A 12,986-nucleotide genomic window follows, 5' to 3' on the forward strand; every position below is an offset into this window, starting at 1 on the left:
AATGTCTTTCTATTTATAGTAGAGACGGGGTCTCACTCTTGCTCAGGCTGGTTTCGAACTCCTGACCTTGAGCAATCCGCCCGCCTAGGCCGCCTAGTACAGGCGCGAGCCACCGCCCTCGGCCTTGAAATTTATAATCTTAAATATTTTGATTATACAGTTTACTCACAGTAAGTAAATTAACAATGTTATGGAACATATACCATTTACAAGCACTATTCTATTTTTCTTTGTTTCTAAAAATTAATCTACTTTAAATATTTTATATAGGCAGATACGTAAAGTGTCACTGTTCAGGTGGCTAGCTTATTTCATTTAGTATAAAGACATGATTTATCTTTATTATAAAGTTATAAGATTTTTTCGTTTTTAAAATTAAATAATACTCCATTATTTTTATATACAAAATTATATTTATCCATTCAGGCTTATCCATTCAGGTTTTATCAGGCAAATTTGTGTTGTATTTGCATATTGGCTTTTATGAATAATGCTGCAATAAATATGGATGTGCCAATAACTCTCCATTTGACCATGTTCGGGAGGGTTTTATGTCTGTTCTACATTTTGTTTCATTGTTCTAGTTGTCTGACTTTATGCCAGTAGCAGACTGCTTTGATTTGTTTACCTTTGTAACATGTCTTCAAATTAGAAAGGTATGCCTCCAACATTGTTTCTTTTTTCAAGATTGTTGTGTTCTTCATGGTACTTTGGGATTCCATATGATTTTTAAACTTCTTTTTGTAAAAATGTTACCTTGAGAATTTTAAAAAGATGGCATTGAATTTATAGGTCACTTTGGGCAGTAGGGACGTCTTAAAAATAGTAAGAGCATTTCAAACTTTGAAGAGCATTCTCAAGACTACATCATTTAGTTTCCATTTACTTATAGATATTCTGTTTTTCCATCTGTTCTTGATTTCTAGTTTTATTCCATTTCAGTCACAGATAAATGTCTGTAGTTGTTTAATTTTTAAAAAACCTGTAGAGAAACTTATCGTGGACTAACACTTACTCTGTCCAGGAGAATGTTTTTGAGCTGTTTGTAAGATTTTGTATCGTGTTGTTGCGTGGAGTGCTATCTATATGTCTGTTAGGTATAACTGTTTTATAGTGCTTTCAAGTTCTCTGTTTCCTCATTTAATATTGTGTTTTGAATTATTATTCACTACCAAAAGTGGGGTATTGCTGGATCCTACCGTTATGACATAGCTATGTATTTCTAGCTTTAATTCTGTCAATGCTTCCTTCACACGTTTGGCAACCTTTATTTTATACACACACACACAAATATATAGAAATGTAAAAATAAATCACAGGTTTCCAGTGAATGAACCTTTTTATTATTATTTAATATCATTCTTTGTCTTTTGTGATAGGTTTGACTTAAAGTATGTTATATGAATAAGACAAGTTTTGACTCAAAATATATTGAGCCTAATTTTGACCCCCCGTTCTCATTTGATCAGCATTTGCATGGAATGTTTTCTATACTGCCAATTTTATTCTGTATTTTCTCATTTGATGGAAGGTGAATCTCTTGCAGACAGTATATAGTCAGATGTTTTTATTAGTATTTTCTTAAATCTCTTTATTCAATGTATGTCTTTTGAATGTGATGTTTACTCCATGAGTATTCACATAAAAGAGAAGGAGTTACTCTTGCTGTTTTATCAGTCGTGGTTTTTTTTTGTTGTAGCTCTCTTCTTTTTCTCTCTTTCCTCCTTTGTGTCTCATTGTTCTGTGTAGTAACATGCTTTGACTCCTTTGTTATTGTTTTAGTGTGTCACTATAAGCATTTTCATTATGGTTATCATGATGACAGCACAGTGCTTCTTATAGTTACAACAATATATTTTGACATGTTAACAACTGAAATTTAGTGGCATACCAAAATTTTTCCTCATTTCATCTGCCATCATCTTTGTTATTGATGTACCAGTTATATCTTGTTACATCATATACCCATTAACAGAGGTGTGGTGTTAATTTTCTGATTTTGTCTTCAAATTTTAGATTATGAATAAAAATGTTTTATATACCGTCATTATGATACTAGAGAGTTTTACTTAGATATACTTTCACATCTTTTCCATAGAGTTATTTGGTTTCATATAACTTCGTGTTGTAGTCTAGCATCGTTTTATTGTTAATGCAAGGGGCTCCCTTTGGAATTTCTTGTGGGTAATAAACCTTTTCTGTATGTCATTATTTTGTGAAATCTTTATTTTTCTTCATTTAGAAGGGCAGTTTTGGTTCTACTTTGAAGTTTTCATTTTTTAGCAACTTGACTATATCACCCAACTGTTTTCTGGCATGCGTGTTTTCTGTTGATAAATCTATTAGTAATCTCTAAGAAGCATATTTATATAGATAACATGTATTTTCTCCTGCTGCCTTAAAGATTCCTTTGTTGTGTGTGACTTTCAAAACTTTGCATATATTTGTCCTTTGTGGGTCCTTTGGTGTTTTTCCTAGCTGAAGTATGTAGAGCTTCTCAGTATGTGTATGTACTTATTCTTTCCTTTTAGATTTTCTCAGTCATTTGTTATTGTATGCCTCAGCTGAATAGTGTATCTTTTCTTCTGCTTCTATGTTTTATTGTTATTCTCATTTTCCTGATTTCATTTAGTGCTCAGTATTGTTCCAGTTTCACACATTAAGCAGCATTCACATGGTTATTTTTAATTTTTTCAGGTAATTTATAATGTCCAATACTTTATGGTTGATTTCTTGTTATTTTGTTTCTCTGACATTTTGTGTATGTTGTAATCTTTGGTTGAGATTTGAGAATTAACAAAATTAGCTTTCACAAACTTCATCAAGTGGCTTTGTCCTGGGGGACTCTGCTACCGATTCGCTGTACTGGGGAGGAGCCTCAAATCTGTTCTGAAGATGTTTCTTCTGTGACAGTTTTTGTTTATTTTCCATTTAAAGTAACTTTCCCAGATTTCTTCTTAGGAGCCTGTGATCATATGCTATAAGTGTTCTCCATCTGTGGTACTGAAATCTTCCTCCTGCTGTAATAATCTTTTACGTTTGGTTTCAGCACACTCTCTTTCAAATAATAGCATGGTTCGTTTCAGAACTCTCTGTTAAGGGGGACAGAAACCAGTCTTTGGAAGGGCTTCTAAGAGCTAGAAATATAGTCAACATTTTCCTTTTGAGAGAGAAGCTGGGATTTGGGAATGTACTTCTATGTGTACCATGCTGTATTAGAAGGAGGAATGTCCATGGATGGTAAATATAACAAAATTTCTTTCTCTTTCATGTTGCTTTTGGCTTTGTGCTCACCTACTATTCTGTGAACTCTTCTCTGGTTATTAGAATTCCCACAAAGGCAATTTGGTAAGTATAATTTTTTATATTTGTTTATCTAAAAGAGAATTAGAGCCTGCGTACTATATCATGCCATCTTGCTAAAGTGCTTCATATTATTTTACATATTAAATTTATAATGTTTATTTATCTGATTATGAAAAAAAGATACAAGGGGGATAATTTATTTTTAAAATTTCTTTCAGCTGTGCCTTCCCATTCTACCCAACACTATTTGCCAGAGCAGCGTGTAAAATGTATAATACCAAAAGTGATACCAAGAAGATATGGAAGCTGTGCCCTTGAGAATGCACAATTAACAAAAGACTGGGAAAGTGTGGGTGAGTGTAAGGAGCAGAAAGGATGCCATAATGAACATAACCAATGTTTAGTGACTACACATTGCAAACTCTTCCAGTGTAATGAATGTTTGAAAGTCTTCAGGAAATCTTCAAATCTAAATAGACATAAGTTGAGATATAGTATAGAGAAATTTTTTAAATGTAAAGAATGTGGGAAAGCCTCTAACCAATGCTCACATATTTCTGAAATTAAAATAATTTCTAATACAAAGGAATATTATAAATTGAAAGAATGTGGCAAAGTCTTTAATCAGTGCTTATACAATACTAAACGTAAGAGAGCTCATCCTGGAGAGAAAGCACACACATGTGAAGAACGTGGCGAAGACTTTCACAGGTACTCAGCCCTTTCTGCACATAAAGGAATTCACACAAGAGAGAAACCCTACAAGTGTGCAGAATGTGGCAAAAACTTTAATGATATCTCAAGCCTTACTAAACATAAGAGAATTAATAGTGGAGAGAAACCATATAAATGTTTAGAATATGGCAAAGCTTTTAGCCCGTGCTCAGCTATTAATTTGCAGAAAAGAATTTATACTAGAGAGAAACTGCACAAATGTGAAGAATGTGGCAAAGCTTTTAAGCAGTGTTCAAAACTTTATGAACATAAAATAAGTCATACCAGAGTGAAACCCTACAAATGTGAAGAGTGTGGTAAAGCCTTTAAACGGTCATCAAGCCTTCCTGTACATAAGAGAATACATACTGGAGAGAAACCATTCAAATGTGAAGAATGTGGCAAAGCATTTAACTGGTCTTCACAACTTAAACGTCATAACATAATTCATACTGGAGAGACACCATACAAGTGTGAAGAATGTGGCAAAGCCTTTAACTGGTCCTCACACTTTACTGCACATAAGAGAATTCATACTGGAGAGACACCATACAAATGTGAAGAATGTGGCAAAGCCTTTAACTGGTTCTCACACTTTACTGCACATAAGAGAACCCATATTGGAGAGAAAACATACAAATGTGAAGAATGTGGCAAAGCCTTTAACTGGTCCTCACAACTTAAAAGTCATAAAACAATTCATACTGGAGAGAAATCCTACAAATGTGAGGAATGTGGCAAAGCTTTTTACTGGTCCTCATGTTTTACTGCACATAAGAGAATTCATACTGGAGAGAAACCATTCAAATGTGAAGAATGTGGCAAAGCTTTTAGCAATTGCTCAATACTTAAAACACATAAGCGAATTCATACTGGAGAGAAACCGTGCAAATGTGAAGAATGTGGCAAAACTTTTGGCAATAGCTCAATACTTAAAACACATGAGAGAAGTCATACTGGAGCAAAACCATTCAAATGTGAAGAATGTGGCAAAGCTTTTGGCTATTGCTCAATACTTAAAAGACATAAGAAAATTCATACTGGAGAGAAACCGTACAAATGTGAAGAATGTGGCAAAGCTTTCAGCTGTTGCTCAAAACTTAAAAGACACAAGACAATTCATACTGGAGAGAAACCGTTCAAATGTGAAGAATGTGGCAAAGCCTTTAACCGGTCTTCAGAACTTAAAAGTCATAACATAATTCATACTGAAGAGAAAGAAACCCTACAAATGTGAAGAATGTGGCAAAGTCTTTAAACAGTCTTCAAGCCTCATTACACATAAGAGAACTCATACTGGAGAGAAAGTGTTCAAATGTGGAGAATGGCAAGGCATTTAACTGGTCTTCACAACTTAAAAGTCATGATATATTTCATACTGGAAAGAAACCCTACAAATGTTAAGAACGTGCCAAAGCTTTTAGCTGTTGCTCATAACTGAAATCACATAAGAGAATTTGTACTGGAGAGGAACCATAGAAATGTGAAGACTGTAGCAAAGCCTTTCACCTTTGCTCACATCTTAAAAGACATATGAGAATTCATACTGGAGAGTAACTGTAGAAATGTGAAGAATGTGACAAAGCCTTTAATGAGTTAAACCCTACAGATGAGAACAATGTGGCAAAGCATTTAATCAGTGTCCATTCCCTGCTGAGCAAAAAGAATATACACTAGAGAGAAACCATGCAAATATAAAGACTGTAGTAAAGTTTTTGACTTATGCTCAAAACGGTCTATTCATGAGGGAATTCAACCAGTGGAAAACCTTACAAATGGGAACAATGTGGCTAGGTCTGTATCCAGTACTCACACTTTTTTGTATATAGGATAATTCCTATTGGAGAGAAACCCTGTAAATGTGAAAAATGTGGCAAAATCTTTAACCACTGTTTAAACCTTTATAAGCATACCAGAATGAAACCATATGAAACTGAAAAATGTGGTAAATATTTTGCATAGTGCTTTTATTTTAGTATATGTGAGAGAATTGATGCACAAACAAGATCCACAGATGTAAATAAAGTGGGGTAGCCTTTAATAACTGATCACATATTACTCAACACCAGAGAGTCATACTGGGTAACTGATAGAAATGTAACGAGTGTCAAACACCTTTCAGAACATAAAAATCTTAGAGTGCACCAGAGTAGTTATACTAAAAAAAGTGACAACTACAAAGAGTGGCACAATATCTTTAGTTGCATCACAGATTTTATTGTGCACAAGATAATTTATAGTGGGAGGAATCCTCCATTGATTGCTCAAACTTTATTTAATTAAGAAAATTTGGGTTGGAGAGACACTCTTCAAATAGCGAATTCTGAAAAACCTTTGTTCAGTAACATAGCTTTGAAAACACCAGAGGTTATATGAAAAGATATTTTGCATATTCTGTAATTTGAAAAAAATATTTAATTAAAAAGTCATGTCTAAATAAATACCAGAAGACTCACAGTAGGAATGACAAAGATGCTAATACTTTCAGAGATTGATGTAGGATTTTGCTAATAGAGAACCCAATGTTAAATAGTTATGTTTAAAAACAGCAGGATATTGATTGTTTTTGGAGAGTTATAATTACATTTAGAGTATACTTTTTGCATTATAATTTCATGTTTTTTAGAAAATCGAATGTCAAGGTAATTCAGTTTTAAATTTTTGATGCTATGTCATTCCCAGTGTTTTTATGAAAGAACGTCGTGAATCATTGCTGCATCAGAGATATGAATGGTCTTTCTAAATTAGGTGGGCATCATTCATGTGCTCTTACAATGAACATTAAAGACACTAAAATGTAAGATGCTTGAATAAAATGAAGAAACTCTTTGTGATTAACATACAAGTGCATTGCAGGTGATGTTGACGGTAGTTGCACATAGTAATCTTCTTTATTATAGTTAGAGACATTTGAGATGTTAGAATTAAATTGATTTATCAGTTGCATACTTAGGTAATAAAATACAGTAGACGTTGAAGTGAGTTTTTAAAGAGTGTGTGTGAACTTAATTTTTTAAATAAAATTGTGTTTAATGTGTTGAGTGTTGTACTTTGAATAAAGTGTTATACTGCCACCAATGTTAAGCTGTCCCACCTTATTCAAAGTTGTAGGTAATAGCTGGTAACAAAATACCATTGGGTATCATCACATAATAACATGTTTAGTGACCTTTATTCCAATAGGCTTTAAACTTCAAATATTTTCAAAAATGTTATTACTATAGGTTATATTCTTACTTTGTGTCACTAAAATGCTATAGAGAGGCATACATTTCTGAATCCTGAACGACAATTTACAAGATTTCATCACACATTTTTTTTTGAACATGTGAGCTTTCTGGCCTGTAAAATATAAATATACTTTTTTTTTTTTTTATTTCCAGGGAGTCAAATATAGAACTATATCACTCTAAAGATAAATTTTAGTTGTAAGAGGATTATGGAGACAGTAACTGTGTTTATGTTGTGCGTATCTCTTTGGTGAAGAAAAAAGGTACATTGAAAAAACCAGATAATTCCAAAAGTGTTGATAATCTGCTAGTAATGTAGAAACCTCAAAAATTCTGAAAATAAGTACATATTCTCTTTTTTGTATTGAATTTCATTCTCTAAAACCTTATGGCTCCTGATTCAGAATCTCCCCATGAAAATTTTAATTTTCCTTTTAAACTAAATTTTAGTTTTAATTGTCATCGACTCATGCTAGACCTAAAACATAATATTTTCCTTTAAAAGTTCATGAAGTATTCTTTATATGACATGCTCAGATATTACAGGAATAGCTCTTAAGATGTGGCGCTCACAAAATAATTTGAAGATATGATTAATTCCACATTGGATGCATAATGTGAAATTGTGTACATTTTTACATTCCATTTTTTTCTCTAAATTGGAGAATCCTATATGAGCTAGTTTTTCTATAGTTATTTGCTGGAGCCAGCCGGCAACGTGGGGCACCTGGAGTTAGGGGGTGAGGCTGAGAAATGAAGAGACAACAAAAAGATGGGGACGGGAGGACGGAGTCCTTGGTGACTGCCATGCCGCATTTATTTCAGTTGCTATGTTTATACAGGTAAGAACAAAGGAGAAGTGAAATGCAATGGAACAGGTGGTACATGGCTTCATTAAACCAGAAAACAAAACAGTTCTTGTTTCTTTCATCCTTAAGTCATTTTGATAGTCCTTTCCCTCGCTTAAGCAGTTTTCTAATCTACAACTTAACTTTCTTCTGATATCAAAAAGCTACAAATACTCAACTATGATCACTCAGACAGTTCAAGGAAAAGAGCACCCAAGCATAATTAACAATCCTGGGAAAGGAATGTGCAGGGCTTCGGGGGGCCTATAAGCTACGTGGGCTGTGTGCTATCTCCAGCACCCTCCGTGAGCTGGAAGAATGGCCAAGATGTCAGAGCTCTGAGTCGAGGCGTCAGGTGCTATGTCTCAAGGACCCCAGTTTTCTGGGCAGCAACCGCACTTCAACTCTCCCGTGTCTGGGACAGCTCCCAACAGCTATTATTTATTTCCGTTTGTGTAGAGTAATAGACATAACTGAATTTGTTGACTTTGTTGGGACAGTTGGCTTCGGTAAACCTTGGAAAGCTTCATAAGTCATGAGTTGTTTTGATATATGAAGTGGACAAACACAAGACAGCTCTTGGCATGTAATGGATTTTTCATAATTAGCAGTAAGTATTCCTGGAGGAATGATGGAATATTTTATGGCTCCACATAAAAGATAGAAAATAATCTGCTTGTTTATGTGCAAAGAGGACACCTTTTTCCAGGCTGCACAAAGGACCCTGCTTCAACTTAGAGGAATTCTGTATTTTTAATTCCCTGATTATCCCTAGGCCCCTGGTGTCTCATCTCCAGCTGCATGTGCATCTCAGCCCTTCTTCTCCTCTTTCCCTGTGTTGTGCCTAACAGCTTACTCACTGTCCTCGCCACGCCATGTAATTTCGCATAGCACATTTTAGATTATAATGAGAAGTTTTGAATTTTTTTTTTTTTTTGTGAAACAGAGTCTCACTTTGTTGCCCAGGCTAGAGTGAGTGCCGTGGCGTCAACCTGGCTCACAGCAACCTCAATCTCCGGGGCTCAGTGATCCTACTGCCTCAGCCTCCCGAGTAGCTGGGACTACAGGCATGCGCCACCATGCCCGGCTAATTTTTTGTATATATATTTTTAGTTGGTCAATTAATTTATTTCTATTTTTGGTAGAGACGGGGTCTCGCTCAGGTTGGTTTCGAACTCCTGACCTTGAGCAATCTGCCCGCCTTGGCCTCCCAAAGTGCTAGGATTATAGGCGTGAGCCACCATGCCCGGCTGAATTTTTTTAATGTGGTGAAAAAATATTTTTATCTGGATAGTTTGAAAGCCTTTATGGGGCTGTGTGGAAAGTATGCAGCCATGTCCTATGAAACGTGAGAAAAATGGCTTGATACTTTTGAGACAGCCCACATATAGGGTATAAAAGAAACATTCTGATTACTTAATTGAGATAAGAATGATATAGTATCCATTGAATAGAGGGTTAAAACAGACTGTTAGTATTGTTTGCCTTTGTGAAGGAAAAATGTTAGACTAGGAACAGCATTAATCGTGGGCCTTAACCTATTGTAAATAATATGTAAAGACACACATCAGAATATGGAAAGTTCTTAAGATTAAATGTCTCTTTGAAATAAAATCTTCAAGAAAGTCAATAGTAAATTTGGAATTTAGTTTTTCAATGAAATTTTTATATCAGAACTTATGTTTCTATGCAGAATATCCTTTTTTTGAGTGTACATAGTAAATGTTGGACAGTAATTGATTTATGTGGGTATAAAATTTGGAATGATCTTTCTTTCCCAGATATTGCAATCTTGGGGAATTTCTCAAATTATTATATCTTCATTTTAATAACATTTTTCACTTCAAATGGAATGTGTCTAATTTTGCACACCACTGCTCTTAGATGCTTAATGTTTTCCTAATATAACTTGCCATATCCTGCCAGTTTTGTCCATTGTTCTCACCAGGTATGAAGTCAAGTTGCTTTAGATGGAATGTAGTTGGATTTTTTAATTCTTTTATTTAACTTGTGTCTTCTGACTTGAAACACTAGTACATAAATATTTACATAATTTTCTCAAATGAAGGACTTACAATTTCCCTAATGTGAATTCTTTTATGTAACTTTTGTTACTATCTTTTCTTTCTTTCCTCTCCTTCTGTCCTGCATTTTGCCTGAGTTTTAGTGACCTATTTTGTTTCTTTGCCCACCTTCCTTTCTGTATCTCTATAAACATTTTTCTTATGTTCACTGTGAGAATTACATAAAATCTTTTGAACTTGCAATTTATGTTAAACTGATAACCACTTCAGTTGCATACAAAAATTCCTAACCTTTACATCTGCCTTCAACTTTATGAAACTGATGTCAGTAGTTATGTCTTTTTATATTGTATATAAATTAACACATGGGAGTGATCATTTATATTTTGCCTTTCAAATTTTATAGTATAATTAATGTTTTGCACCATCATTATGATAATACAGAATTTTATTTTTGATATGTGCATATTTTTCCCAGAGAGTTATGTAGTTGTCATGGAAGATAGAAACCAGCTTTGGAAAGGCCATGAAAAACCAGATGTGTGGACATGAGCCCATAGTTTCATTCTCTGTTGAAAGGGAATCCAGGAGATCAGATTGTACTACCAAAGTGATAACTCTGTATAACGAGGGGGTGTGGGGGGAGGTGGCTTTGGTGGATAAATGTAACAAACTTTCCTTCCCCTTCCATGTGGTTCTTGGTGTTATTCTCATCTGGGGTGCTATGCACAATTAGCAGTTATGATTTCTAAAAGAATGATGTTTTTAAATATATTTTGAAGGTCATACATCTATGATAGAAGTAAGACCATGGTATTCTATTGTGGTTTATTGTTAATGTTTTTGGTATAGTTTTATATATTCAAATTGTGAAGTATATTCACCTGAGTCTAGTTAGTGAGATACTTTGTTATTTTCATTTCCTTCAAAACTGTCTTCCCATTGCACCCAAGACCTATTGCCAGAGCAGGGCATAAAAGATTCATTCCACAAACCAATAATGAGACTATATGGAAGCTGTGGCCTTGAAAATACATACTTAAGAAAAGACTAGGAGTGTGGGGGTGAGTGTAAGAAGCAGAAAGTATGTTATGTTGGTCTCACCCAATGTTTATCAACTACCCATAGAAAAATCTTCAAATGTTATAAATGTGTAAAAGTCTTTAGCAAATCCTGAAATCTAAATAGACATAAGACAAGACATACTGGAGAGAAAAGTTTCAAACGTAATGAATGTGGCAAAACTTTTAACCACAGCTCAAATGTTTATGGACATAGGAAATTTCATACCAGAGAGAAACCCTACAAGTGTGAAAAATGTGGAAAACTCTTTAACAGGTACTCAAAACTTACTATACATAAGGAGAATTCACATTGGAGAGAGACCCTACAAATGTGAAGAATGTGGCAAAGCCTTTACTTGGTGTACACAACTTACTCTACATAAACGAATTCATTCAGGAGAGAAACCCTGCAAATGTGAGGCATGTGGCAAAGCTTTTAACCAGTACTTAGTCCTTACTGTACATAAATGAATTCATACAGGAAGGAAGCCACACAAATGTGAAGAATGTGGCAAACCCTTTACCTAGTGCTCACAACTTACTCTACAAAGGAATTCGTACTAGAGAAAAATTCTAACAATGTGAGAAATGTGGCAAAGTCTTTAAAAACTGTTCACATCTTACTCGATATCAAAGAAATACTGGATAAAAGTGAGATACATCTAGTGACTATGAAAGTGCTTTCCCAAAGTATTAACCTTAAAATCAACAATAGTACTATACTTAAAGTAAAACAATAATAATGTAGAGTGCTGACAATACCTTTAGTTATAACAGAGATCTTATTGGACATGGGAGAACTTACACTGAAAGACATGCTCCCATATTTTCTCAAACATTGTTCAATATAAAAATTAATTGATAGAAACTTTACAAATGTAATCAATGTGAAAAAATATTTATGTAAAACGTATACCTTAGAGAACAACAAAGAATTGATACTTAAAACTACTTGACAGATATAATAAATTTCAGAACAAATTTAATAATAAAGTCTAAATAAATATCAGAGGATTCTAACACATTCACACATTTCTTTAAACCAGGTTGTTTATAGAGAATAATCCAGTAGATGCTGGGCTTTCATTCTTAGTGTGTATGTGAATGTATGTGGTTAATGGTAGCTACATCACAGTTATTAGAAGTCTTTCTGTATTAAGTAGGCATCATTCATGTACTTTTCCATAGAAAATTAAAAACACTGAAATGCAAGTTGTATGAAATGGAGAGGTGCTTTGTGGTTGACTTATAACAAACATTATTTCAAGTGATGTATGGTATAGGTATGCAAACTAATGTCCTTCTCATTAATTAAAACAAGCTTTCAGTGCTTTAACCACTTTGGTACGGCGCTCACGGGCCGCAAAACCTTGCCCACAGCTGGCACTCATAGTCTGCAGTTTGTGCTGCGCATTGACGACGAGTCCGTTTTGCTCTTGTGTGATGAGGAAAGTTTTAAAGCACTGAAAGCTTGTTTTACTTTACAGGCAGCTTTATTTGTAATGTACATCAGAATAGGTAACATACATAAATGTTTTTATAATGTTATTTTTAAATGGTCACAATTTTATTTTGATAAATGAAAAATTAGAAAGGTCATATCATGGCTGTCAGCTAAAGTCAATGCTCCGTTCGTCTGTGGCTGTCAACAACTATAGCTGATGCTTGGCTGTGCACGTTCATCTGTGGCTGTCAACAACTATAGCTGATGCTTGGCTGTGCACGTTCATCTGTGGCTGTCGACTATAGCTGATGCTTGGCTGTGCACGTTCATCTGTGGCTGTCGACTATAGCTGATGC

At 34.4% G+C, this 12,986-nt stretch overlaps 1 protein-coding gene across 2 annotated transcripts in view; it reads left to right on the plus strand.

Moving 5' to 3' along the window:
* LOC105865342 (uncharacterized) overlaps nucleotides 1–7,088 on the plus strand; it is a 35,999-nt gene extending 28,911 nt beyond the window's left edge. Inside the window, exons 2-3 of one of the 2 annotated variants that reach the window (XR_012913740.1) lie at nucleotides 3,328–3,348; nucleotides 3,525–3,590. Coding sequence is in view for 1 of the 2 variants with exons in the window: in XM_075995959.1 (XP_075852074.1) it covers nucleotides 3,328–3,348; nucleotides 3,525–5,257 (1,754 nt within the window). In the remaining variant the exon portion in view is untranslated. Of the gene's footprint in view, nucleotides 1–3,327; nucleotides 3,349–3,524 lie in introns of both variants that reach the window. The other variant, XM_075995959.1, reaches the window with a different exon arrangement.
* The last annotated feature ends 5,898 nt before the right edge of the window (nucleotides 7,089–12,986 follow it).

Source organism: Microcebus murinus, chromosome 20 (assembly GCF_040939455.1).
Source record: "Microcebus murinus isolate Inina chromosome 20, M.murinus_Inina_mat1.0, whole genome shotgun sequence".
Lineage (NCBI taxonomy): Eukaryota > Metazoa > Chordata > Mammalia > Primates > Cheirogaleidae > Microcebus > Microcebus murinus.